At 48.6% G+C, this 27,610-nt stretch overlaps 2 protein-coding genes across 3 annotated transcripts; one reads left to right on the top strand and one right to left on the bottom strand.

The window, feature by feature from the left end:
- Nucleotides 1–818: 818 nt before the first annotated feature.
- Nucleotides 819–18,674, top strand: RNF112 (ring finger protein 112). Of its 2 annotated transcripts, none has more exons than XR_013227032.1 (14): nt 819–1,092; nt 3,760–3,834; nt 5,322–5,622; nt 6,412–6,630; nt 7,213–7,350; nt 8,975–9,079; nt 9,190–9,240; nt 9,669–9,725; nt 11,278–11,364; nt 11,737–11,863; nt 12,798–12,970; nt 13,686–13,816; nt 14,703–14,756; nt 15,763–15,838. XR_013227032.1 is itself a non-coding variant. In XM_077314877.1 (14 exons), exons 2-14 carry the CDS (start codon nt 3,812–3,814, stop codon nt 17,632–17,634), a joined length of 1,902 nt encoding a protein of 633 aa, XP_077170992.1. In that variant the 5' UTR covers nt 819–1,092; nt 3,760–3,811; the 3' UTR covers nt 17,635–18,674. The 2 variants fall into 2 exon arrangements, 1 of the variants encoding a protein (XP_077170992.1); XM_077314877.1 differs by lacking the exon at nt 12,798–12,970 and adding an exon at nt 17,101–18,674 and having other exon boundaries at nt 15,763–15,837.
- Nucleotides 18,675–19,120: 446 nt separating this feature from the next.
- MFAP4 (microfibril associated protein 4) lies at nt 19,121–26,405 on the bottom strand. The gene is made up of 6 exons (XM_077314886.1): nt 26,249–26,405; nt 24,348–24,432; nt 21,861–22,021; nt 21,527–21,623; nt 20,353–20,535; nt 19,121–19,890 (listed from the first exon to the last, which is right to left on the bottom strand). Exons 1-6 carry the CDS (start codon nt 26,252–26,254, stop codon nt 19,643–19,645), a joined length of 780 nt encoding a protein of 259 aa, XP_077171001.1. The 5' UTR covers nt 26,255–26,405; the 3' UTR covers nt 19,121–19,642.
- Between the last annotated feature and the right edge of the window lie 1,205 nt (nt 26,406–27,610).

The following is a 27,610-nucleotide window of genomic DNA, read 5'->3' as shown; positions in this document are numbered from 1 at the left end:
CAGTCATTGTGTGTGGTAAAAAAATCGAGTCCAGAACTCCAAAATTCATTTCTTTGCTTAAAGACAGGTGGCAGTTTGCAGGAGGGAAGGCAATTGTCAGCCGCTTTGAGACTCCTTTGGGTGGTGAAAAGCAGAGTCTGAAACCAGTTCTTCTCCCCCCCCCTCCCATTTCTCCATCTGAACATTCATCCGGATGAAGAGTTCTGCATAACCCGAAAGCTGGCGTCCTATGGCATTATTCGGGTGGAATAACTCAAGCTAGTCTATGGCTAGTGTTTTCAGAAACCAGAACACACTGGAAGCCATCTGAAGCAGGTCTACTCAGAAGTCCCTTGCTGTTCAGGAATGTTTCCTCCCAAGAAAGTGGACTTGTCAACAGGGCTGCCGACTTTGAGTTGGGACACTTCCGTGGAGCCTGAGAAAAGGAGAAGGTGGATCTGGTTTTCTAAACCACTTTTCACTCCCCAAAGAAGTCTCAAAGCAGCTGACGAACATCTTTCCCTTCCTCTCCCTGTGAGGTAAGTGAGGCTGAGAGAGACCACGGCTCTGTGAGAACAGCTCTAACAGGGCTGTAACTAGCCCAAGGTTACCCAGCTGGCTGCATGTGGAGTGAGGAATCAAACCCTTAGAGCAGGGGTGTCCTAACTGTGGCTCTCCAGATGTCCCTGGACTACAATTCCCAGAAGCCCCAGCCAGCACCTGGACATGCTTATGGGAATTGTAGTCCCTAGACATCGGGAGAGCTACAGGTTGGGCACCTTTGCCATAGAGGCGGCTGCTGTTCACCACTGCACCTTTTCTCCAGGAGAAGATGTCTCTACTCCGGAGTTCCGTTATAAACCTGGGAGATCTGCAGGCCTCGCCTGGAGGTTGGCAACCCCAGCCCCAAACGCAGCCTCTACCTCCCAAGGGTTGGAAGCTTTGCCCCGCCTTGCTCCTTCTGGCCCCGCCCCCTCCTGACTGCCCTCTCGCCCGGCTACTGCAAGATTCCAGGAAAGGGCGGCCAGAATCGCCGCAGAGATGTTTTTACTTTCGTTTCTTGGCTCTTCGCCCTGGGTCGTGGCAGCACCTGCCGATCCGGCTCGGGGACAGGTAAGACCGGAAAGGAGGGAGGGAGGGGCTTCTCCCGTCCATCCCGCCGGAAGGCAGGTTGGATGCAGGGTCAGGGACGGGCGGCAGAAAGAGAAGAAGGTGAGGGGGAGAGAGAGAGACTGGTACATTATAGAGTTGGCCTCTGGAGTCATTCATTTGGGCAAGGAAACCGAAGAATTAAGTTTCCCCTAAAAGCAGAAGAGGTGGGGGGAACTGCAATGACATGCAGCCAAAAGGACCTGGGATGTGTTTGGCCGTGTTTAATGTTCAGAGTGTTATTTATGGAAACTCTCCCCCCTTCCTCCTCCTCCCATGTCAACTCTTGGTGTTGTGGTTAAGGTTGATGGCTTCAAACCTGGAGATCCGGGTTTGATTCCCCTCTCCTCCTCCCCATGCAGCCAGCTGGGTGATCCTGGGCCGCTGGCAGTTCTCTCAGAGAGCTCTCAGCCTCTCCCTAGCGCAGCTGCATACTTACATTATTTCCTGCCCTTATTTGAAAATGTGCATGGTTTTCTCGTGATTCTCTCATTTGCTTCCTGCATGCTGCTCGTGATCTTGGCAGGTTTTTAAAGTCTGTCCTCTGTGGATTGCGCTCAGATCTCCCAGTGGATCAATTCCAAGTGACTCTTAAGTTTGGCAGTTTGCAGAACGTCCATGTGTCTCAGCTGCCATGTTAATGCTGGTCTTCTAGAAACTGCCAAAATAGTTCCCTCCAACATTTTTGTTCACTAAAGCAGGGGTAGTCCACCTGTGGTCCTCCAGATGTCCATGGACTACGATTCCCATGAGCCCCTGCCAGCGTTTGCTGGCAGGGGCTCATGGGAATTGTAGTCCATGGACATCTGGAGGACCACAGGTTTACTACCCCTGCACTAAAGCATTAAAAAGAAAGATGTTTTCAAAGCTTCAGGCTTCCTATCCCAGCTTCTCTCTTTTCAAATCTCATGTCAATTTCATTATGTGCTGATGATTCCCCCCCCCCTTATTTTCTTTGCATGCAGCACTGAAATCCTTTTCTTCTTCATTTTTGCACTGGGCACAGTGCAGTTTGCCTCCTCTCCAATCCTCCTTTCAAGTCAATACCAGCAGGGAACTAAACCTCATACAGCTCCTTTTAAACTTTTTCCTCCTGTCATTTTAATTATTTGTATTCGGTGATCTGAGACTAGCAATAGTCTCATATTGTTAGACTCATGCCACTTGTCAAAAAAAAATTAATGAGTGCAACATAGAGCTTGTGCACCAATGAAGCGAGGAGAATGGCAGAAGGTGCAGAGTGGGTGGAAGGATCTTGATGAGGGCAGGGGGGGATAACTTGAGGGAATTTGTATGCTTTTGAATTATGTTCTGCTTGGAAGCGAAACAAGGTTGTCTTATCTTTCAGAAATAGTCAACGATGGCAGGATCGTAAACAGGAAGCAACCAGTTTGGACTCTTAAGTCTTATTCTATAGATGATGATTTATCCTTGCTACTCTTTTGACTTCTTTTTCTTTAGTACTACTGCTATTTTTAGTTGTTTGTTATTTTTGCTGGTATTTGCTTGTTTCTGATGCGGGCTTTTCCAGGCTTAGAGCACAGCCTTATCGGATGAGTCAGCAAAATAAAGAACACACCCTTTCCCTACAGGAGATTCTGAGAAATGGGCCAGCTGCCTTTCCCTCACCACAGGGCGATCTCAGCTAGACTGCCCCTGTATTAGGGAGCATGACCCACACAACCAAAACACAATTTCTGAGGCATCTGGTATTAGAAGCACTGAGCCACCCTGCCCCTCTCTGATATGAAGATATACAAGACCAAAAGAGAAAGAAAAAGGGGAAATGCTGAGGTTGGGGAGTTTAAAATTGTGAAATTCCTGTGGGATGACTGGAGGAAGCTACCCTACCCGCTCTGAAATGGACTTATACACGCCGCCCTCTCTGAAATGGCGTTATACAAGACCAAAAATAAAAGAGAAAGGAGAAATGTTGAGGGTGAGGAGTTTTAAAATGTGACATTTGGGGGAACAGGGGGAATGACTTTGGGTTGTTGATAGCGCATTGCCCCGCCCCCCGCTCTTTCTGATTACCAGAAATGGGTGGAGAAGACTAGAAAAGCCATGAAGTAGAAGTGAAGCATAATGCCGTAGTTTTCCTTTCTCGTTCTTTCTGCCTTTCTCAGTGCAAACAGTCACTGATTTGGGTGGAAGGCCATTTGGAATGTGTTTTGCCTTTCAGAGCAGAAATGTGGGCATGCCTCGGACGTTTTTAAAAACATATTTTAATGCCTGTGTACATGTGAAGGCATGTGAAGGTTGGCAACTCTGGCTTGAGAAGTCCTTGCCGATTGGGGAGCGGTACCTGGGACAGGTACCTTTGATGCCTTTGAGTCTGCCCCCCAAAGTTGCTAGTCCCTCCAGGAAAAATCAGGTGTAATTCCAAGAGAACTGGACTTCATGTCATTCCCACCCACCCCAGAGGCTGGTTCATGTCAAGATCCCCCAGCAGATTGCTCCAGAGCTGGGTGGCTCTGATTATTTGACCCCCACTGGTTTTTCAGCGGAAGCTTACCCGAATGGCCAGGATGCAGCTATGAGTTCTTGCCATTGTCTCCAATGCATCACCCAGGCCATTGTGAAAGGGGGAAGGCCTCGCTCCACTTTTGCGATGATCTTTTTATATTCTAGGAGGAGGGACATTTATCTCATCGGAGGCAGTTGCCACAGCATTAGCTGCAAGATGGGAAACACAAACACAAAACCGTGAGTTGGGTGGTGGTTTTTACTTGGGTGCATGTCCATGGGGCTTTAGAAATCATACCATGTGGGTGGAAAGCAGCGGGGAAATCACTGGATCTGACTAGCTGTGATATTATTCCTGGGACATTGAAAACAATATATTAGGTCAAGAGGATTTAGGGATTTAGGTAGAACTCAACCAGAAGGTCTTGTGCCTTAGTACAGGGATAGTCAACCTGTGGTCCTCCAGATGTTCATGGACTACAATCCCCATGAGCCCCTGCCAGCAAATGCTTATGGGAATTGTAGTCCATGGACATCTGGAGGACCACAGGTTGACTACCCCTGGTCTATAAATCACATAAATAGATATGGATTGTCTTGCTGTGACACACTGGTTGTCATAAGAAAATGGCTGCAAACGTAAAAAACAGACTTTTTTGTTCCTGTCATGGTGAGACCCAGGTTATTGAGGGAAGCGGTGGGTAGGAAGAAAGGTATGATCTAGTGCAGGGGTGGCCGAACTGTTACTCTACAGATGTCCTTGGACTACAATTAACTGCTGGCAGAGACTCATGGGAATTATAGTCCACGGACATCTGGGGAGGCACAGCTTGGCCACCCCTGATCTAGAGGGCAGTAGCTGGAGATTAGCTGGAAACTTCCCTGCATCCAGGTCCTGCTTCCTGCAGCTAATGAGAGAATTTCATTTACTCTGCTCTTTCTTGCTCCCATGCCAATTTCTGCATCTGTTATCGTCTCTCTTCCATCATCTCACTGGGCATCACCTTTCCGCTTTAAGACTAACTAGTAGGCCCCAGTCTTTGCCCACGGTTAGGACCAGTACCCAAGGACTGTGGTTCTACTGCATCCTGCTGAATCCTTTTCAGAGAAACAGATTTCCCCAGAATCCTTTGCTTAACCACTTAAGGCTATGCTACCTCTAGAGCGAAGAATATATCTGACGGTGCGGAATTCTTTTTCTTCCATTCCTCCCTCCAAATTTAGATTATTTAGGAAGTCTTGGGCTAAACTCGCCTTTGTTTCATCCTGCACATTTAGGGCCTTAAAGTTTTAACTTCACCCCTCGAGCTTCTCCGTCATTTATTCCTTTTACTCCCTTCCTCCAGCAATTCTTTGTAAATCCCAGTTTGTAGGTCATTCCCTGGGGTTTCTTGACGGCCCTGGAAGGGTTTCCTGAAATGGTGGGCATTAATTAATTCGTACATTTAACAAAAATTGTTAAACATTTCTTGAGGGATATGACCATATATGGTTGTGTTGACCCTCCTCCCCCCCAGTGGCCAATGATGGGCCTGGAAAAGCTGGGAAGGGGCGTGGCCCCGAGTGGGCGTGTCCACAGCTCTGCTTCCCGACAATATTCTTCACCATCACACCACGTCTGGGGGTTCCTCAAAGCCCCCAAAAAATGCTTCACGGGATTCTCAGTGGTTAAAAAAAGTCGAGAATGTCCTGTCTATAATGATGTACGTCCTTTGTATGCCCTGCAGGCTGACTCCACCCCCTCTCCCTGCAAAGAAGCCCCCAGGAGGCATGATCCATGAGCTCCAACAGGACATCGTGTGCTCCATCTGCCTGGATACTTTGAAGGACCCTGTCTCCATTGACTGTGGGCACAATTTCTGCAGCGCCTGCATCTCTACCCACTGGAAGGGTCTCTCACTCCGCGGCCATCACTGCCCTGAGTGCCGCTTTCCCTGCAGCCCCGAGCGGATGAAGGTGGACACTCGGCTGCGAAACCTGGTGGAAAAAATCAAAGAGATTCCTCTGCTGGAGATGGAAAGGGAGCCGGTAACTCACAGAATTCCGTGCTAGTGCGGAGGTCACAATGCCAACGCATATAAATGGCCTATCAGTGGGTAGACCAGGGGCAGTCAAACTGCGGCCCTCCAGATGTCCATGGACTACAATTCCCACGAGCCCCTGCCAGCAAACGCTGGCAGGGGCTCGTGGGAATTGTAGTCCATGGACATCTGGAGGGCCGCAGTTTGACTACCCCTGGGGTAGACAGATTTGTGATGGACAGGTCAATCGGTGGCAGTGAGCCTCGGTAACTAAAGCGAAACTCCATTTTCAGTGGCAACAAACCTCTGAACAGCGTAGGAGGCAGCATCAGCACCTTGGCCTCTATGCCCTGTTTGTTTTTCCCTCCTGGGCGTCTGCTCGGCTGCTGGGTGAAAAAAAAGATGCTGTGCTTGGTGGGTGACTGATCCAGCAGGGCACTTCTTATGTTCTCGCATTTGGCTAAACTCTATGATTCTGTGATGAGCCTCTTGTGGCGCAGAGTGGTAAGGCAGCAGACATGCAGTCTGAAAGCTCTGCCCGTGAGGCTGGGAGTTTGATTCCAGAAGCTGGCTCAAGGTTGACTCAGCCTTCCATCCTTCTGAGGTTGGTCAAATGAGTACCCAGCTTGCTTGCTGGGGGGTAAACGGTAATGACTGGGGAAGGCACTGGCAAACCACCCCGTACTGAGTCTGCCATGAAAACGCTAGAGGGCGTCACCCCAAGGGTCAGACATGATTTGGTGCTTGCACAGGGGATACCTTTACCTTTATGATTCTATGATTCTACCTCTTTCAGGCCACGCCAGCAGCTACATCCCAGGCAGCAAGGCAAGCAGTGCAGCTGGTGGGCTTGGATGAGGAAGAGAATCTGTGCCTGGATGAGCAAGCCCTGAGAAGCTGCTTGGAGCAGGGAGAGGTGAAGGGCAACCCCATCTGCTTGGTCTCCATCTTTGGGAAGCAACGGCATGGCAAATCCTTCCTGCAGAACTTCCTCCTGCGGAGACTTCGAAACATGGTGAGTGTGAGAACGTGTCCTTTGCAGCTGGATTTTCCTGTGTGCAGAAGCAACATCCACTCAGAAACAGAAGCTGAAGCAGATTGAAGCTGCGCTATTTAGCAGGTGTTGAAAGTCTCCCTAAGTCAGTGGTTCTCGGGACCCCGTTGGGGGTCAAACGACCCTTTCACAGGGGTCGCGGCAGGGCAAGCAGCTTGGCCGGGGGAGGGAGCCATCTATGCAACAGCCTTGCGGGGTAGATCAAGATAGAGCGTTCGTCTGTCTGGAGCAGTGGAAAAGAGCAAGATGGGCATGGTGGGACAAGAGGCAGAACTGAACTGGGAAACCCTGGGAAAAAAGATAATTTATATACAATCATGAACAAGGGATCTTCACACCACTGGTTAGTTTCGGTTTGATTTCTGTGAAAGAACCCTTGCATAATTTTAGGGTTGGGGGGTCATCACAACAGGAGGAACTGTATTAAAAGGTCGCGGCATTAGGAAGGTTGAGAACCACTGCTATACAAGACTCCTAGCCAAGAGATCGCTACCATCTTGATACCAGGATTTTCTTGCTTCAAAATGTCTTTCTTATGGGCAGGGAGCAGAGGAAGCATCCTGGATGGGCCAGGAAGATGAGCCACTGACAGGATTTGAGTGGCGACCTGGATTTAACAGTGCCACCAAAGGGGTGTGGTTGTGGAGTCAGCCATTTTGGATCACCAGCGAACAGGAAAAGGTATGAGTTTGGGTTGCGGACTGCGGAGGGAAGTAAGGAAGGGGATGAATAGAGGGGAATACCGTGTTGCGGGAACAACAGATGCTATCCGGGACACCTTGGTGCTCAACCAGAAATCAGGAAAAACCTATTTGGGAAGGCCAGAGCAAAACTTGCATTTGGGTGCAGTCAAATAGCAAAATTGACTCTCGGCTTGAATTTGGGCATAGCTAACCCCTTAGTCTGTGGGATGACCTGGACCCATTCCGCATTTGTAGAATAATGCACTTTCAGTGTACTTTTGCAGCTGGCTTTTCCTGTGCAGAACAGGAAAATCTACTTCTAAAGTGCATTGAAAGTGCATTAACTGATGTGTGCAGAATGGGCCCTGGATAGCCCAGGTAAGCCTGATCCCATCAGACCTCAGAAGCTGATGGCGTCTGAAGCACCACAAGCTAAGTTTAGCTATTATACTCTCTCAAGAGATTGATTAATAAGTTGAAGTTGGTTCTTAAATATAAAAACCGTCCCTTGAAAAAGCTGTAAGTCAAAACGCATTGGGACGTGTGTGAAATATAATAAGAATAAAATAATTACTGAAGAGAGAAAACTCTATATAAGTCCAATTTGATATTTTATTGCCATACTGATTTCCCAGTGCGTCTATAATTTTCTATATTTGTTTCTTCACTGGGACCCCACCCTTCCAGTTCATTATTTTAGTTTATGCCAGGGGTAGTCAAACTGCGGCCCTCCAGATGTCCATGGACTACGATTCCCATGAGCCCCCTGCCAGCGAATGCTGGCAGGGGGCTCTTGGGAATTGTAGTCCATGGACATCTGGAGGGCCGCAGTTTGACTACCCCTGGTTTATGCGATAAATCTGGACTGAAAATACAGCAGCTGGCCAAAAGGAGAGTGCATAGAAATGCTCTCAATTCTATAAAACGGCTGGAATTCGGCCATAAAGCATGCAGCAGAAATACATAGGAGATTTCACCTGATAAGGAGCTAAAAGAGGAACAATGGCCTTCTTTTCAGACCAGAGTTCCCAAAATGCTTTGCAAAGATGATAATCGGTGGGAAATGCCAGAGGGCTCCATGGTGGGTCCCACTCACACGTCTCTGGACTCCATTCATTGTGGACTTCCACAACACATTCCTCCTCTTCTCTTTGAAGCAGTAGCAATAGGAGCTCTTGCCCCCAGGTTAAAGCAAAGCTGAAAATTCTAATTTGTGTGTGTGGGGGGGAAGCATTTAAAGGGGGAGGGTCCTGAGTTCAGGAGTCCCAGCTGATACTTTCAGGAACTTAAGACTAAATAAAACGAGCAGCAATTACAGTAACACCATCAAATTAAATATGATGGGAAACGTCCATAGCATTCTTGGTGAGTTCCATAGAGAGAACTTCCAAGTAGTGGTCTTTTTAGGAGTTATTTCATGGCAGTACAGACATTCAATCCATTGACATCCATCATCTGTGTCTTGCACAGTAGCACGGCCAGCAGACAGCAGCTTATAATCAGCACCAGGTCTCTGAGCAAAAGCCATGAGAAGTTTGATCAGGCTGGGAGCGACCATAAAATGTCCTTGGTTCCAGTAGGCCTCAATGAGTGTCCAGTGGCCTTGTTCTCCCCCTCTCTAGGTAGCCACGTTCGTGATAGACACCGAGGGTTCTCAGGACCTGGAGAGAAGCAAGGAAACTAGCACTAAACTCTCTGCTTTCTCCATGCTGCTCAGCTCTTACCAGGTAAGACAACCACCAGACTCTGCTCTTCCATTCATCTTCTTCTAATCTCCGTTCATTAAGTCGCTCGCCGCTTCTGACACCCCTTGATGATGCCTTCTGTTGTCTCCTAGATATTCAATGTGAGCAGCCAGATCAATGACAGTGATCTGGAATACTTGGAGGTGAGTGAGAGGCTATAACAGGTAGGAACAAAGTGGATGGAAATGGTATGGGAATCAGATGGGTTTTTCAGTCTAGGCCAGACTCCATGAACTGGAAGAGCTCAAAGATCAAAAATGTACGGTTAGTGAAGGTCAACAGTGGAATCGGATACCTAAGGAGGTGGGGAGCTCCCCTTCACTGGTGGTCCTCTCCCCTCCCCGATTCAGGAAAAGAAAGAGCCTTCTGCTGTGCTTGGCTCCCCTCCCCACTCTGAGCTTCCCCAATCAAGTGTGGAACACTTTCTGCTTAGATTCGTGGAGGGGGGGGGGGACAGGGGAAGACCCGGGTTCAAATCGATCTGAATTCAGAAGGATCCACAACGGAAAAACAAAGTCAGTGCAGAACCAGCCCAATTCTCCCATGTTCACTAGCTTCCTCTGCCCCACAGATGTTTGCATATGCCGCTGAGATGGTGGGGAAAGCCTGCGGCTTGAAGCCCTTTCAGGTAAAGAGCCCCAACTGTTCTGTTTCCCTCCCTTACAAATCAGGCCATGTTCTTCTCTTCTCCCCCCTCCTCCCACCCCCACATTCATGCCTCCTGTCTCGCCATTCGATGAAAGAGCCTTTTTGTTCCCATCTCTGTAGCTGGTTCCTGTGGCCTGATCTTCCTCTGCCTGGTACCCACATCTCTCTCGCTGTCAACCCTTTTTCTTTCCCTCCCGCACACCAATGCTAATGAAGTTCCTTTTTTCCCCTGTATTCTGTTTGTGCTTGGGTGGGCCGTGAGTCCCAATACAAAACGTCTGATGAGAAAATCAGATGAAACTTCCTAATGTTTTATTTTTTTAAAAACAACATAAGCAAACAGAACTCTCCAGGAAGCTGGTAGCCCCCACAGGTCAAGTTCATAAAGACACAGAATCATAGACTCATAGAGTTGGAAGGAACCTCCTGGGTCATCTAGTCCAACCCCCTGTACTATGCAGGACACTCACAACGCTATCGCTCATCCACTGTCACCTGCCACCCCCTTGAGCCTTCACAGAATCAGCCTCTCCGTCAGATGGCTCTCCAGCCTCTGTTTAAAAAACTGCAAAGATGGAGAACCCACCATAAAAAGGAGAACCCACATGAAAAGCCCTTTGCTGGGTCATACAAAATGGTCCATCTCATCCAGCTTCCCATTTCACAATGTAGCCAGCCAGAAGTCCTAGATGCAATGGGTATTCAGTAGTGTGTTGCTTTTGAAAAAAAAGGTAAAGGTATCCCCTGTGCAAGCACTGAGTCATGTCTGAGCCTTGGGGTGACGCCCTCCAGCGTTTTCATGGCAGACTCAATACGGGGTGGTTTGCCAGTGCCTTCCCCAGTCAATACCATTTACCCCCCAGCCAGCTGGGTACTCATTTTACCGACCTCGGAAGGATGGAAGGCTGAGTCAACCTTGAGCCGGCTGCTGGGATTGAACTCCCAGCCTCATGGGCAGAGCTTTCAGACTGCCTGTCTGCTGCCTTACCACTCTGTGCCACAAGAGGCTCTTAGAGAAAGCAAATATCATGTTAAATTTAAAACAAAACCAAAACCACAAGAGGCTCATTGCTTTCGAAAAGGGAGGTTTAATTCAGCCACTACAGCTAACAGTCACGGATGAATTTATCCCCCAAATAATTAACCAAGCCAAGATGTCTAAATTAGTGGACATCTCTGCATCCTGTGGCAGTGAGTTCCCAAGAGCCATTTTGTGTTGGGTGAAGCCTGTCGACGGGGCACTCCCAAGCTGCAGTTTTGGGGGGGGGGGGATAGAAAGAAACTTCTTTCTCATCTGCTCTCAAAGGCACAATTCCTCCTTTGGCACGTCTCTGTAAATGTCACTTTTCAAGCGGATCACTTAGCGCCTCCAGGGGCTTGGCTAATTTAGGGGATTGGAAGCTAGGGCTTATGAGCCGCTCCTGTGGCCACCGTGACCCCATTCATCATGGGGACAGGCCTGAGTGGAGAGAGGCCGAGGGAGAAGGCATCGCTGAGAAAGGGGGACCAAGCAATTTCTCTCTCTGTTGCAGCAACTCGACATCTTAGTGCGTGACTACGTGTTCTCACCTGTTTATGGACTCCAGGAAGGCCAGAAATATCTCTGTAAAGTCATACAGGTAAAAGTTGCGATGGGCACACTGGTTGTGATACATGACAAAGCTGAGAGCGAGACGGTGTGGTGTGGATGGACGTTGCGGAATTAGGGATAAGCATTGGAAGCCAGTGCGGTACAGGAGTAGGCTATGTATAGGTATAGGCTAGGATCCATAAGGCTCACGTGCCGCAGAGTTCACTGGCAGACCATAGTATGATGGAAAAGAGGACCATATAGGTTGCCCTGAGCTCCTTGGAAGAAAAGTGGCGATACTGGATAGAACAGGGGAATCTCCAGAGGCACAGCTCCCATCTGGAGCAAGAAGGAATCTGATTCTGGAAGGCAATCCCAGAATAGCTCAATCTAATTCTCGTTCCCACACTCTCATCCTTAGAAGCTGGAGTCTAATAATTGCAGGCACCAAAGAGCACTAGAGATCCTCAAAAGCAGCAGCACTCGATGTTACTTGATGCCCTTCCCTGGCAAGAAGCTGGTGATGGGAACTAAGGGTTCCCCCGCAGGTGAGACCTTCACACTATCTTCTCCTTTTCTTCTCTGATTTCTGCTTCTCCGATCTGCTTTAGTTCTGCTGGCACTCAGAGCCCTTTCTCCAGGCTTCCACTAGAGGGAGCGCCAGTTCCATACATCCTCCTTGCACGGAACAGATTTTTGAGTCCTGTGGCACCTTTAAGACCAACAAAGTTTTATTCAAGGTGTGAGCTTTCGTGTGCACGCACGCTTCCTCGGATACGATATCCTTGAATAAAACTTCGTAGGCCTTAAAGGTGCCAATTTGTTCTGCTTCAGACCAGTATGGCTAGGGTTGTGCATTTACCTAAAACCCCAGACCATCTCAGCTTTGGAGAAAGCTGCCTCGGCTTTGGAAGTTGCTGCCTCAGGTGCCTCGGAGATATCTGAGGCAGCACCACGGAGTCAAGGCGAGGGAAGGGGAGGAAGCAGCAGCGGTGGCAGCAGTAGCTCTTGCCTGGTTCTCAGGGATGGGCGTGGACAGGGCTTGTGCGCTTCTGCAGGCATATGGCCAGGCCCAGGACCTCCTTTGGGTGGATCGAGGCGCGTTATGTGCTGGAACGGAGCCCGGCCACTGGGGAGTGGGCAGGCACATTGTCGTCATCCTCTTCTTCTCGGGGGAGGGAGGGAAGGGGAGAGGGAGGAAGGGGCATCCCTACTTTCCTTTAAGAGGTAAATGGCTGCGTCCAAAGCAGCTCAGAGCACCCCGCTTTGAGGTGGACAGAGGTGCCTCAAAATGCACCTCGGAATGCCCGCTTTGGATCTGTTTGGCAATGGGATTTGGCTCTTCGGACGACCTCAGGGCGATCTGTCTCCAAAGGACCTGTGCTTTGGAGGTTTTTTGGCCAAGGTGGCCTGAAGCGCACGTCCCTGAATACGGCTACCTGTTTGTATTCAACTAACGTAGACATTCTTCTGAACTTCTAGGTCCGGGAGGGGGAGGGGGTGACTGGATGGACAAAAATATCAGCCGGGCAATACCTTTGTTAAGGTCGGTGGAACTCAAAGTAGTGAGCAGCCTTTCAAGTGCCCCAGAATTCTTCAGGCTGGTTGTTCCGTTCAAACAACAAACCAAAGGGAAAGTGCAAAAGATTTCGAAGGTATGAAAATCCCTGCAACCGCAGTTATTAATTAGATTAGATGACATCACTGGCAAATAGGCTTTAAGGTGCATGGAGGGCTATTGGGATGCAGGGGCAAGGAAAGTGTTGACTCTCTGTAATAATTTCCGAGGTAGCAGTCATTCGCATCTGTTTCAATTTCTAATCAGAGGCGGAGTTGAACAGCTGCCGTCTTTCCCATCTTCAGAGGGAAAGGTAATATTCCTTGCTTCTCCATTACAGTCAACAGCATATTTACAGTATGGGGACCAGGACTCATGCTCTGGTCGCCATACTTGATGGAGGTTCACTGGATCCTGCCAAGCCCCCACCCCCCGCAAAGAGAGGGCCCCCATCTGGCCTCCGTTGTTTCTGGTGATTCTCTAGTCTTGTTTCTCCATTGGAAACAATGGAGGGCAGATGGGGGCACCTTGTTTGGGTGCCCCTAGAATTAGACCCTCTGATCCAATCTTCTTGAAACTTGGGGTGGGGTCTTTTGAGAAGAGGCTTCTGCAGCTACGCTGAAAGTTTGGAGCCTCCAATTCAACACCACCCCACTACCCCCCAGCCATGGTCTGATCTGAGTCAAGGCCAAATCTGAAACAGTCCAAATTCTTTTCCATTTTGCACGTGCCTAAATGTCCTCTTTTTATGTGAATTCTTATAAGCCTCCATTCCTGTGCCCGAATCAGTTTCCTTTTTTTCTCTCTTCTAGAAATGGATGCTGATTTTCGGGAATGTTTGAAGGATTATGTAAGTGGCTTAGCCAGATCATCTGGTACCTATTTAAAGAGAGACCAGAATGGGAAGGCTCTTACTGGAGCCCAACTTGCAGCCAAAATAAAGGTGAGAGTAAAGGACGCTGTGTTTGCTATAGCCAAAACCAGGACAATTCACCTCTTTGCATTTCTTTTGTTGAAACCTTCCACTGTGATTGAGCCTAGCCTCTGTAGCAGCCATTTTATGATGTCCCACTAACCCACATGGCAGCCATTTTGTCTGGTGTCCACTGCTTGTTTTCAGCATTCCAATAGCACTGACCCAGTCAATAATGTTGGGAGATCCCTTGGTTAGAGAGCAAGACAAGGGCTAGAGACATTCCAGTTCAGACCCCTTTTTGTTTGGAAATGCATTGGGCGGCCTTTAGACCCATTCTGTCTCAGCCTAAGTTACCTTACAGAGTTGCTGTGAAGGTCATATAGAGGAAGAGTCTTGTATGCCGCCTTGGGCTCCTAGAAGGAGCAGTGGGCTAAAAAGGTGCCAAATAACAGTACAATGCATGGTTAGACAGTGCACGATCTGAGGTGTGCATAACGGAGCGGAATATAAGGTGTGTCCTACAGGGGACATCGGAGGAGATGTATATTTAGCACTGATAGGATTGCAGCTTCCTGGCGATTTACAAATTGTCTCCGCCAGTGTCCTGACCCACTCAACAGGAAGCTTCCTGCTTTTTCAGCACCCTTCCCCCTGCTTGCCTCCAAAACAGCCATGGAAGAATGATTGCAGACAACAGTTAGTTAGACTGTAGGTCTCGATCCCTCTCTTTCTATACACAGTTATTTGCCTTCCGAATAAAAACTATTTTATTCTTTAAGCATCCTGGTGCTGCGCCCTCTGCATATTCAAACTGCCAACATGCTGTTGGGCTACATTTTTTCATACCATTTGGGGGTGGGGTCTGGTTTTGCATCTTCCCTTCAGTGATGTTTCTGCTTTTGTCTCTCCTCAGCATCTCTCACTTCTCATGAAGGAACATCGTGTTCCCTTCGATTCAGTTGTGCAGGTACCAATTCCCCCACCTTGTATTTTTATTTGTATTTATTTATTTCATTTGTTCAGTTCTTAGGCTGCCCCTCTTTAACGGCAATCTTGGGCAGCTGATAACGATTAAAATCCCATACGTCGAAGTATAAAACCATTAGCACGTAAAATCAATATCCATTAAAAAAAAAAGGTATTCTATCACAACCCCAAATGCCTAGAGTCAAATAGATGGAAAAGCATACAACCCAGGTTTAGATAGAAGGGGGTAAGCAGTGTGGGGGTTGGGGGGCAGCTAGATGTCAATGAGTGCTAACCTAGATCTCAGCCATATGATCTGGTCAAGACCAAGGACACTTCTCTGGGACTGGAACCACCACCAAACTGTAGTTGGCAGAGCAAAGCACTCTTCAGGGGGTATCCTCAGAGAGGGGGTCCCTAAGATTACTTGGCATTTGATGTGAGTAGTGTAGAAATATATGTAGAAATTCACTTCTATCTATCTCAGCGCTATGAACTCTTGAGGCCCTAGACAACGGTTTGGCTTGCCTATACAGTCGGGACAGCCCTGGTAGACAGTAAAAGGTAAAGGTAAAGGTATCCCCTGTGCAAGCACTGGGTCATGTCTGACCCTTGGGGTGACGCCCTCCAGCATTTTCATGGCAGACTCAATACGGGGTGGTTTGCCAGTGCCTTCCCCAGTCATTACCGTTTAACCCCCAGCAAGCTGGGTCCTCATTTGACCGACCTTGGAAGGATGAAAGGCTGAGTCAACCTTGAGCCGGCTGCTGGGATTGAACTCCCAGCCTCATGGGCAAAGCTTTCAGACTGCTGCCTTACCACTCTGCGCCACAAGAGACTCTAGACAGTACTGGTAGACAGTACTGAGCAAAAAAGACTGAAAATCCAGTTTGGTCTGTGAGTGTTGTTTCTGTTGCCATTGACCAGTCCGGAGGCACAACCAAAGATGTTCCATTGACATGTTTTTGTCCCCTCCTCTCTCTCCCTCTCTCCATCTTTTTCTTCAGATGGCCATCAGGTTAACCAACCAGGAAACCCAAAACACCCTGAAGGGGGAATTTGCAGAGTTCATCAAGGAGCAGGTACGAGCAGAAAGAGAGACAAGGCTGGATTAGCTTTAAGAAATGATTGAGGGAAAAGTTACCGAGAATTCTGAGTATCAAGTTGAGGAGTAAGGAAAAAGTGTAGGATGCTGGTGGTGGACCTGGCTGAGGATTTAAGATAGGTCTTGCTTGAAAAGGTGTTCCCCATGCTTTGGGACTTTCAGAGTAGTTTCCTGACAACAGTGTGGAGGGGAGGGGGTCCAGCAAATTCTGCTGAGGACACCAAAACCAAGGCATATTGTGGAGAGTTGTAAGAGGATCTCTCCCAGCTGGTTCGACAAACGGTAAAGGAGCAGACGAGACTGACTGTAAGCATCATGCAATGTGCATTTGAGGGCAAAATATCTTCACTGCAAGGGACTGACTTTGAGAAAGAATTCCACTGGACAGATTGATGAAAAATGTTGGCGGAGAGCAGGGCAGCAGTGCAAACTCGGTTTCTGAGATTATTCAAAAAGATATGGGTAAATCTGGATCCGTGTCCTAATATCCTAGTATCAGTCTAAGGCAGCCTTGCTCAACTTTTTTACTGTTAAGAAACCCCTGAAATATTCCTCAGGCTTCGAGAAACCCCAGAAGTGGTGCCATAGTGCAGAATATGGTTGGGAAGGATAGCTGTAGACATAGAATCATAGAATCATAGAATCATAGAGTTGGAAGGGGCCATACAGGCCATCTAGTCCAACCCCCTGCTCAACGCAGGATCAGCCCAAAGCATGCCCACCCAAGGCCCTTCCCCTTCTGATCCAACCAGGCCCATCATTGACCATTTTGGGAAAGGGGAGTATGGGTCAATACGACCATGTAAGGTCGTATTGATCCGATAAATGTTCAACAGATTTTTAAAATATATATAAAAATTGACTCTTACCCATTTGGGACACTCTTCCAGGGCTTTCAAGAAATACCAGGGTTTACGAAAGCCTGGTTGAGAAAGCCTGGTCTAAATTTAAATCGCCCAAAATCAAAATCACATTCAGTGCAGATGGCAGGGACTGAATCGACCTGCGATGGGAATAAAAGCTCCTTGCAGATACAGCCCTAGGTTGGTGGGGAAAGAGAGCTGGAATGAAAATTGGTAGAACGATGTGGAAGTCTCTGTGTTTTATGGGATGGGGATGGAGAATATTACTTGGATTCCATTGAGGGCTTGTTTTGGTATTGATGTCGTTTCTCCTTCTGCTATTTCACCCCTCTTTTTACCTTTCTCCTGCAACCCTGGTGTTTTTTCCTTTGCCTCAGGATCAGCTCTCGCGCCCCCGGTTTGCAAGCCTAAAAGTCCGACCCAGCACCATGGCAGTGCGTCTCAAGGAAAAGCAACAAGAGCTGTTAAAAAAGTGTGAGGAAGCAGTACGGGGAAACGAGCAAGAACGGCTAGATACCAAACTTGTTTTGGAGTGCCACTTGCAGAAAGAGGCTAATGATTTCCTGGAATGTTATGGCCGCCGTCACAAAAAACATGCCATCGCAGTTGGATTCGCTGTCGGAATGGGTTCCCTGGGGCTTGCCGGTGGGGTCACTGGGGCTGGGGTGGTAGGCGCCATCTTGGCTACAGAAGCCATCGTGCTGAGCACAGAAATGGCTGCCACAGTTGCCATTGGGGCCGTGGCGGGAACAGGAACCCTTGCACTAGTTGGCGGAGGAGTAGGAGCAGGCATAGGGCAAAGGATAGGACAGCGTAGGGCACAGGAAGTGCATAGATTGGCTGAAAGTGATGTGGAGGTTGAAGAGGGGGAGGAGGATGTGTCAGACCAAAGGTTTCTCATTAATCAATAGGATACACTCTGTGGGATTGGCAACAAAGGGGGCCTGAGGCCTATCTATTCTTCTGCAGCCAAGGGGTAGATTATACCATAGGCCGTATCCACTTTTGTTGCCAGAGAACCATGGATCCTAGGGGTAAGGGGAATAAATTTGATATTTGACCCTCTGTCCCATTAACCGTGCAGGACTGATCTCCCCCTGGTGGTTATGGGATAACAATATGACACAAATTCCAGTATCTGTTGCTATGGAGATATGAACATTGGTGATGGGTGAAAAGGGTAGCCTTCTGCATTCCCTCTGATGATACATGAGGGAATAGAATTTCCGAGTCTCTCTCTCTCCCTTCTCAGGAACAGGGGACCACAAACCTTAGTGGGTTCATTGGGTGTTTTTCAGGTTAGTGTGCTGCTTCTGCTCTCTCCCACCTCCCCTGAGGAAACCAACTTTGTGGAGGGGATGGGAAACTAGGTCTGCTTCTACTTTCTTTGGTTGTGCGGAAAGAATAGCCTGAGCCAGGGAGCAACTTGAGAACATTCCTTCACTGCCACACATTCTGGGGTGACCCTGTTGGCACAGAGCAACATATTCTACAGCTCTCAATAAAGTGCTTTGCAGTAGCCGGCTTCTGCTTCCATCCTCGGTCAGAAAGAGTTGTTAGGTAGAGTTTGCCACGGGATGGAGCTAACATTTCTTTATGGGATACAACTATACCCCCTAGCCTTGACTGTGGAACTCTGCATCAGTTTCCAACTGTCTCGTATACATTGTATGGGTAATTGATAGATATAGTTTCCACTCCAGAAAGGTCTTCTGGCAAATGTGTGTAGCCTCAGGGAAAGGAAGCCTCAGCCTCAGGAAAGCTTCTCCTCCTATCTTTGGTAACCTGTTTTGATGGGCACAGAGACATTGAGTGGAGCACAGTGTCATCTGAGATACTTGGCTGAGGTCTTGTTACACCCCAAGTGCCTTGACCTTTATAGCTGCGCAAAGTTTGTTCTTCCTCACCCAGCTTGCCTTGGGTCCTCTCCGAAATATATTTGTTTATTGCACTTTCTGTCTGGAACGTTTTTTTTTTCTCTCTCTCTAAATACGAACATCTCCCCATCCCCACCGGCCCTGCCACCCCCTGATTTTGATGGAAACACCAAAAGAATGCCAGTTTTCACTGGAACTTGGCCTTTACAGCACTGTAGCCTCAGGTGACTTGCAGACTTAATGAGAAGACAGAATCCAGATGTGAGCAAACCAGAGTCAAAAGAAACCTACTGGCAAGACACCAGAGAATTGGGAGGGGTTGGAAAGAAGCATTGTCTGCCTGCCCATCTAATAATTTCACTATACACTATGGACCCTTCTTCTGGCCTACTGGATGTCGGAACTCAAATCCCAAGGTTGAAAGATCCAATTGCCAGGTAAGATCGAAGGGGGAAGGGACTAGTCTGGCCTATGATAGTCTTTTCCATTTAGAACACAATCGGTTTCTCCACAACTGTAGTTTCAGATAACGGGGCTTTATTTAAACATAAAAACCAAGGGGTAACAAGCAATACTGATTTTTCAGGTAAAGAGTTTGGTTGGCATTGCCTTTTCGTACGTTGTCATTTTAGCATTAATTCTCAGTCTGAACTATTAAGTCTCTGTCAACGCTATTAGTGACCATCAGTTCCAGCCCTAAGGAAACCGAGGGCAATTGCAACCCGTGTTCATTACGCACTTAAGCCAGTCTCGGAGCGGTTTACCAGCCTTCGCTTTGTCCAAAGTACTTTGAGAAGTGTATGTTTGTGAGAGTGCTGACGTGTCTTTAAGAGCTACAGTAGCCATGGCAGGATAAAAACAAGTGTGAAACTGGTTTAAATTGGTGTGTGTAGGGTAGGCCGGTCCCCCACTGAACGAATGCCAGCTTTTGATCTCCGTAATATAATTTCCCCCATAAAAAGATGAACTGGACAACAAGCCTACAGCATCTCTCCAGTGGCTAATTGCTATGATGGCCATCGGCCACTGGTCTTCTTGGGCCTCAGACACGGCGGATTTTCATCTCGCTTTCCTTGAGGGAGTAATAGAAGCCCTTCCAAGCAGCCCAGTTAAGGCCATTGGCATAGGAGAGGTGGGCCCCACCAAGGTAGAAGCCGTTGAGGTTGGAGAAATGACAGCTCTTGAACCACCAAGCGCCCGAAGAGAGTGCTGCGCAGTTCTGCACATAAAGGTCCTGATCACGGTCAAAAGTGGAGAACTTCTGTCCATGATGGTAGGACAGTGAGTCACCTGGAGGGAAGGTAGAGAAATCACAGAAATAAGGACTTCATAAAATCTCTTGAGTGCAGCTAGAATGATAAGCCCACTCACATGGCTTAGGTTCATGCAGCCACCATGATCCTTTTTTGAGTGGCTAAAGTGGACCCCTCCTATTGTTTCTTTTGCCAGTGGAAAAGCTGGCTGGATGCAACCGTGAGGTTCTCTTTGAGAATGGTTTGGATGCCATTGGGTGAGGGGGGTTCAACCTATGTGTTTGAAGGCAGCTATGCACTCATTCCCTATTCTGCACACAATAGATGATGCACTTTCAATGCACTTTAGAAGTAGATTTTCCTGTTCTGCACAGGAAAATCCAGCTGCCAAAGCACATTGAAAGTGCATTATCCTATGTGTGTTGAATCAGCCCTGGGAGAGGAATGGAGTCAATCATTAGGGGAAGAACTGGGGACTAAGAATCCGGGGCACTCTCACCTGCACCCCCATCAGTGAAGCCAGACACGTGGAGCGTATACCCATCTTCCTCTGCGCTGATGGCATTGGGCGAGAGTGAGAATTCGGCATATTTGGCAAAGGCTGTGTTGTTCTCAAAGTCCTCCAGCTCCACACGTAGCTCGTACTTGTTCTTAAGGGTCAGGAGGTGAATGTTTTGTAGTCCTGGGCCAAGAGGGAAATAGGAGAGCTTTCGTTCCCTTAAATATCCCATTTGCCCTTCCCCTTGGGAGCTGCGCAGGTCCCTTAAATATCCCATTTGCCCTTCCCCTTGGGAGCTGCGCAGGTCCCTTAAATATCCCATTTGCCCTTCCCCTTGGGAGCTGCGCAGGTCCCTTAAATATCCCATTTGCCCTTCCCCTTGGGAGCTGCGCAGGTCCCTTAAATATCCCATTTGCCCTTCCCCTTGGGAGCTGCGCAGGTCCCTTAAATATCCCATTTGCCCTTCCCCTTGGGAGCTGCGCAGGTCCCTTAACTATCCCATTTGCCCTTCCCCTTGGGAGCTGCGCAGGTCCCTTAAATATCCCATTTGCCCTTCCCCTTGGGAGCTGCGCAGGTCCCTTAAATATCCCATTTGCCCTTGCCCTTGGGAGCTGCGCAGGTCCCTTAAATATCCCATTTGCCCTTGCCCTTGGGAGCTGCGCAGGTCCCTTAAATATCCCATTTGCCCTTGCCCTTGGGAGCTGCGCAGGTCCCTTAAATATCCCATTTGCCCTTGCCCTTGGGAGCTGCGCAGGTCCCTTAAATATCCCATTTGCCCTTGCCCTTGGGAGCTGCGCAGGTCCCTTAAATATCCCATTTGCCCTTCCCCTTGGGAGCTGTGGTCTGTCTGACCTACCGTCTGCAGAGCAGAACAGACCAACATGGGGGATCCTGGCTGTGTCTACTGGCCCACGGCCATTGTAAACACAATCTCACTTAGCGCTAGAATCGTCTGGGCCAGGGAACATGTTTCAGCTGCTTGAGGGAGCAACCCAAACAGATGGCGCTCCAGCAGATTCTGGCAAAGGAAAACGTCTGAGTCCAGAGCTGGAGGAATGGGAGAAGGAGGGAAGCCAGATAATGTTTGGGAAGAGACGCGGCCCTTGAGCACAGACTTCTTGGCCTCCTCGCGAAGAAAAGGAGGAGAGGAGCGTTCTACCCCCTCCATATTTACCTAGCCAGTATTCGCCATCCGCCCTGCCAAAGCCAAACTTGTAGTCATTCCAGCCCCGAAAGAAACTGACCGTACCGTTGAAGCGTTTCTGGAAAATCTGAACACAACGGGGAGGAGGGAAGAGGCGGTGTTAGGGTCTCGTCAAGCTGCATTTCGGACTTCAACGCAGAGACTGTAAGTCCCCAAGTAACCTTAGAGGTACGTGAAGATTCAGGGCCAGCTGCAGGTTTTTACAGGCCCTTGGGCACGTTTTGCACCCAGATCCATCTACGGCTGATTTTTCTCCCCCAAATGCATGGTCGCTCTGCCCCCTCTCAGTTGTTGCTCTCATTACCGTCCATTTTCCGTCGTCAGTGGTCATGTCACAGTACACAGGCACAGGGTTGTTGGGTCCTGCAGGGTAAATGAGGTACACGCCATCTGCCACGGAGCCTTGCTCGTAAATGTCGTCACAATCTAGTGGGAAGACATCTTCTCCACAACGTTGCTGCTGAGCTGCCCCGATAGAAAAGGGTTTGGGTGAAAACAAAATGCAAAACGTCTTGAGTTTCAGCTCCCTGCTAGCTGGATCCTATCCCTTGGCACTGCTCACTTCCCCAAGCCATCGGATGTCTCGAGGTGGCTGCCTTGCAAGAACGGCGTAGCCAAGTCTGAGGGGCCACTACCCAGGACAGAGTTTGAGGCACTTAAACCACCTCCAGCAAGCCAAACAGCAGTACACCAGACCATTGTTCCACATACATAGTTATCTGCTAAAAGGATGAAGGCAAGCCCAGCAGCACCGCCAGGGCCCCTATGGAAGGCAAGCCCAGCAGCACCGCCCGGGCCCTTATGGCTTGCTCCCAGTTCAAGCCTGACTATAATTTATCCCCCTTTGGTTTGCCCACAGACTTTGGGCATTTGGTCTAAAAGGCTGCCTGGCCCTCGATAGGTGTCCTCTTCAAAACCCACCAAATTTACATTCAAATCAAATGTATATTATCCTCCCCCGTCAAAACACTGGCCAAATTTACACCAGAATCTGAAATCAAGACCATCTAAACATCCAGAAGAAGTTCCTGACAGTCAGGATGTGAGTGTCCTGCATAGTGCAGGAGATTGGACTAGATGACCCAGGAGGTCCCTTCCAACGATTCTATGATTCTATGACCTGTATCAACCCTCCCAACTTAAGGAGGAGGTGGTTAGGGAATGAATTCAGGGATCTATTGTGGCTTTTAATGTTCAAATGTTTCATTCAATTATTGCTTTAAAAATGTGGTTACCCACCCTCATACCCCAGGGAAAGGTAAGCTATAAATAAAACTGTATTACTATCATTATCATTATTATCTGCTGCAGCATCCAAGAGCAGGGAGGGGAAATTGCTTTTGAATTCAGGGAAAGAACTGAGCAGCGGAATTGAAAGCAACAGTGAACATCCCATCTGTGGGTTAATAAAACTCCAGTATTCATTTTCTTTTCTTTTTTTTAGCGCTGTTTCTGATGCCATATTCCCACTTCCAAAATAAGACATTTTGAAAGCATCCCTAATTTTAAGGGTTCTAGTTCAGGTTAGCTCGCTGACGGGTGTGTTGTAAGAAACTCTGCTTTTCACCCAAGGTTTTATACAGTTTTTATCTTCAAGTCTTTTCATCTGGGCTGTAGCTAAGTACTCTTTGTCAGTGTTGGGAAAGATAAAAGGACTACCTTATCTCCTCCACGTCCTTCTGACTCTTTGTGACTTATGCTTGAGGCTCAACAGCAACCTTGTTTTAATACTTGACTTAATCCCTGATTTTAAGCAGTCACCCAAACCTGTTCAAGGAACATCATTAGTTCAGAAGAAAATCCACCCCCTCACTTTGCACAGCAATAACACAGATATTGCATGGCTGAGAGAGGCAGTGCAGAATCGAGGATCACAGCAGTGGCCGTGCCATGGCATCCCCAAGAGTTGGACACGACTGAATGCCTGACAACAACAACAACAACAACAGTAGGAAACCCAAAACCATAACGCCAGCATTGCACACATAGAAAGGCGCTTGGGGAAAACTGTTCCCCATGCTGTTCTGTAACCACAGCCTTGTAAACATCTCAGAAGAGGTGGTCCTCCAAATTTTTAAGATGAAAAAGAAGCCCACCCTGAAAGTGATGAAGCTCTCCATTGGCCAGCTCTCCATTGGACCTGGGCAACCAGCAAGTATAAATCCAGAGGAGTAGCCATGTTAATCTCTTACAGCAGCTGTCCCCAAATCCTGGTCCGGAGACCGGTACCGGTCCGTAGATCAGTTGGTACCGGGCCGCGGCTCCTCCTCATCCTCCTCCCCGGCTGCTGCCTCAGGGGCTGCCCTGCCACTCTGCCGCTGGCTCACCTTTGGTGCTCTCCAGCGGCCGCCATGGGGCTCCCCCTTGGCGTGGCACTGTGCAGCTGCTGCTGGCAGCGCCCCCCAGTGGGCAGCAGGAAATCAGGGGCGCCGGCAGGAAAGCAAGTGGAGCAGGGGCTTAGGAGGCAGCAGTGATGTCCCTTGGGAAAAGATTACCCCCCCCCCCGGGCCTCAATAAATTTGTCAAGTGTTGATCGGTCCTTGGTGATAAAAAGGTTGGGGACCACTGTCTTACAGCAAAGCTAAACCAGTGGCACCTTAAGGACTGACCAGGTCTATTCCAATAGCAGCTCTGCTGAGTCAAGAGCTAACTTCATCAGATATGTGATGCGTCCATCTGCTCTTCCATCCTCCTGCTGTGTTAATGTTAAGTAAAAATAGCTGCAATAGATGTGCCTCATGTAGATCCGACCAAGTGAGCCCTAGCAGACTCCATAATCAAAGGTGCCTACCTTGAGCACTGATAGCCTGTCCTTGTGCAACGTGCACCTGAACGAGGAGGAGGAGGAACAGTGACCCTGGCAGCAGCAGAGAGGCCTGAAAGGAAGAACACGGCTTGGGTAACTCGGCAAACATTGGCACACAAGTGAAGAAATTGAGGATGAAGTTCCCTCCCAGAGGCCAGCTTAGAAGATCAGCAGCAGGAAAATATGCAATATAACAGCTGAGAAAATTGTGACTAGCCCAAGGTCACCCAGCTGGCTGCATGTGGGGCTGAGAGAGTTCTGAAAGAACTGTGACTGGCCCACGGACACCCAGCAGGCTTCATGTGGAAGAGTGGGGAATCAAACCCAATTCTCTTAGCCACTATACTACACTGTCTCTCACACTGGAAGGTCTTCAGGTCCCCATTGGGAGATGAGCAGGATATAACACCATAGAAATTTACCTTTGTTTCAATGGAACTCATATAAGGCAACTTTCCAGTACAATAGGCCACCTGCACCAGAGGTCTTCCACTCCGCCATGCTTTACAACAGGGGTAGTCAACCTGTGGTCCTCCAGATGTCCATGGACTACAATTCCCACGAGCCCCTGCCAGCAAATGCTGGCAGGGGCTCATGGGAATTGTAGTCCATAGACATCTGGAGGACCACAGCTTGACTACCCCTGCTTTACAACACCCAAAATCAGACAAGATAAAAAGATACGGCTATTTGGGTACCAGGATGTCATATGACCCAAGTTTCTAGGTTCCGGCGCTTGGCATCCGCTTGGACCGCCAGCTGGACAGAGCCACAGTTTCAATTCTACTTCAAAAAGTCAGCCTCTTGCCCTTACAAGTCGTCGGCAAAGAAGTCGACTGCATCCTGCCCAGTGTGAGAAACAAGACGGCACCCGCCTTCCATTATTCTCAACAAGGAGGCGAGTTACCGCTGTGATTGACAGTCTTGTCGCAGCCCTCTGAGACAAGCTTCGCTGTCATCCGGAAAGGAAAACCTAAATCCCCACGGAAGCCGGTGGCACCCACACACACTCAGCAGCACTTGCCAAGAGCAGATTTCAAGCAGCAGGTAGACAAAGCAACCGTGAATGGGTTTGATTTGCATAGCTTACAATCTATTTGAATAGCACGCGGATTACACTGTCTGGATTTGGAGAACTGGAACCTTCCGTTCTACATGGCGTAGCAAAGAGCCATAAAAAATCCAGTTTTCCAACCTCTAGGTGGGGCCAAGAGACTTCCCAGAATTTCTGCCGATTCCCAGACAACACAAATTCATTCCTCTGGAGAAAACGGCTACTTTGGAGAGTGAACTTTGTGACGACCCTGCTGAGGCCCTCCCCAAACCATCCCTCCCCAGAATCCAGCCCTAAATGACCAGGAATTGTCCAGCCCGGAGTTGGCAACAGTGATGACTGTGAAAACTATCACCAGTCAAGATCCAGAATTAGCGAAAACACATGCCCAATAAAGGATACATTGAACTGAATGCATGATTCCATTACTGTACATTTATGTTCCTGTTCTCTCATTCCTCTCCTGGCTCTTATAATCCTTGTTCCCCCACCCTTTTCCCTTATATCGGAAACTCCTTGAAGCTGGCATCCTCCCCCTTTCCCTCTTTCCTCAGTTTTCAAACTACCATGAGGTTGGTGCCATGTAAAAGAATGACAATATTAATAACAAACCAAAACATCCTGTTCCGTTCACAAATCAAGCCCTAGCCACCGACAAAGGTCCTGGAAATCGGCTGAGCAGTAAATATGTGCCTGGATTTAAGTGGATGGTCCTTAAAAGCAATTCATATGACAGTGGGAAGGAATTGTTGCAGCAGAGAATCCAGCTTGGCCCCCCTCTCCCCCCATCGTCACAACCCCGTTCCCTCCCCACGGCTCCCCCCCCCATTACCTTCATGTTGTCTTAAGGCTCCTCAATGGCAAACGTTGGTCCTCTTATTTATAAGACCGGACAGAATTCCCTCTAGAAGTTCTCTCTCCCACCCACCCTCCTGCCTCGCTGTGTCTGGCATGCAGGTTGTCTCTGTGTCCCGCTCCCAGCCCACCGCCTGCCTGCCACCACCCCCTCCCACCCACCCCAGGCCAAGGATCAGCAGACAATTTGTAAATCCTGGATTTATAGCCCAGAAAGGAAAAGGAGGGGGGGGGTGTAAAACAACAGTGAGACAGGAAATGAAAGTTGGGGAAGGGGGGGGGAGGGAATCACTGGAAATGCCAAAGGCGGAGATCCTTTCCAGGGCTCTTGGCATAGACACGTTGCTATTGTTCACCCGTCGCAGGGACGTGCGCGAGGCTTTGTGTGTGCAGGACGGAGAAGGGTGAATTCCCAAATTTGGACAGGAGGAATTCTTAGGAAACTGGGCTTTTGAGCGTCACTCTGCGCTGGGGAGTCCAGTAGGCTTCGGAGCAAAGAACAATGGGAGTTAGCTGGTCTCGAATTTCATTAACGAGAGACGTACGTCTAGAAAGCCATCGTTTTGGCAAACGAGAGGACTAAACCTCTGGAAAGGCATGAGCCAAGTCAGTGCTTTTTGTTTTTTTTAATGGGTGCAAGTCCTTCGATAGAATGATGGGTGGTTTCCCAACAATTCCCCCCTCAATATCTGGGAGAACCTTCCCCTCACACAAAAAAAGGTGCCTGCAGGGAATACAAGAAAACCCATGTGGTTAGTTGATAAAAGTCTGTCCCCTAGAATAGCGATCCCCAACCTGTGGGCCGTGGACCACATGTGGTCCTTTGACTAGTTGGAGGTGGGCCTAGAAGGAAATGGCAGTTATGGGGGGCAGGCTCTATGGCACTGCAGCCCCATAGAAGTCCCCCCTGAATGCTGTTTTTTCAAGGTACCATAATTGTGTGTGTTTGTGAGAGAGAGAGAGAGAGAGACTAGTTGCTTTGGAAATCCCCAACCTGACTTGAAGGCACTCAAGAAATGGGTGAACAAATGCCCCCAAACACTCTGCAGCCCAGAACCAGCTAGGGGTAGTGGTGGAGTGGCAACCTCTAATCGGATACCTGGTTTGATTCCCCACTCTTCCCCCACGTGCAGCCAGCTTGGGCCAGTCACAGTTCTCTCATTCAGCCCCACCTCCCTCTCATTCAGCCCCTTGTGGGGAGCGGAAGGGAAGGCATTTGTAAGCCGCTTTGAGATTCCTTCTTTTATTATTATTATTATTATTATTATTATTATTATTATTATTATTATTATTATTATTATTATTATTATTATTATTATTATTGAATTTATTTCCCGCC

The sequence above is a fragment of the Paroedura picta genome, chromosome 16 (genome assembly GCF_049243985.1).
Source record: "Paroedura picta isolate Pp20150507F chromosome 16, Ppicta_v3.0, whole genome shotgun sequence".
Classification (NCBI taxonomy): Eukaryota; Metazoa; Chordata; class Lepidosauria; order Squamata; family Gekkonidae; genus Paroedura; species Paroedura picta.
The sequence above is the reverse complement of the archived record's forward strand: the minus strand, read 5'-3'. Positions and strand labels throughout refer to the sequence as shown.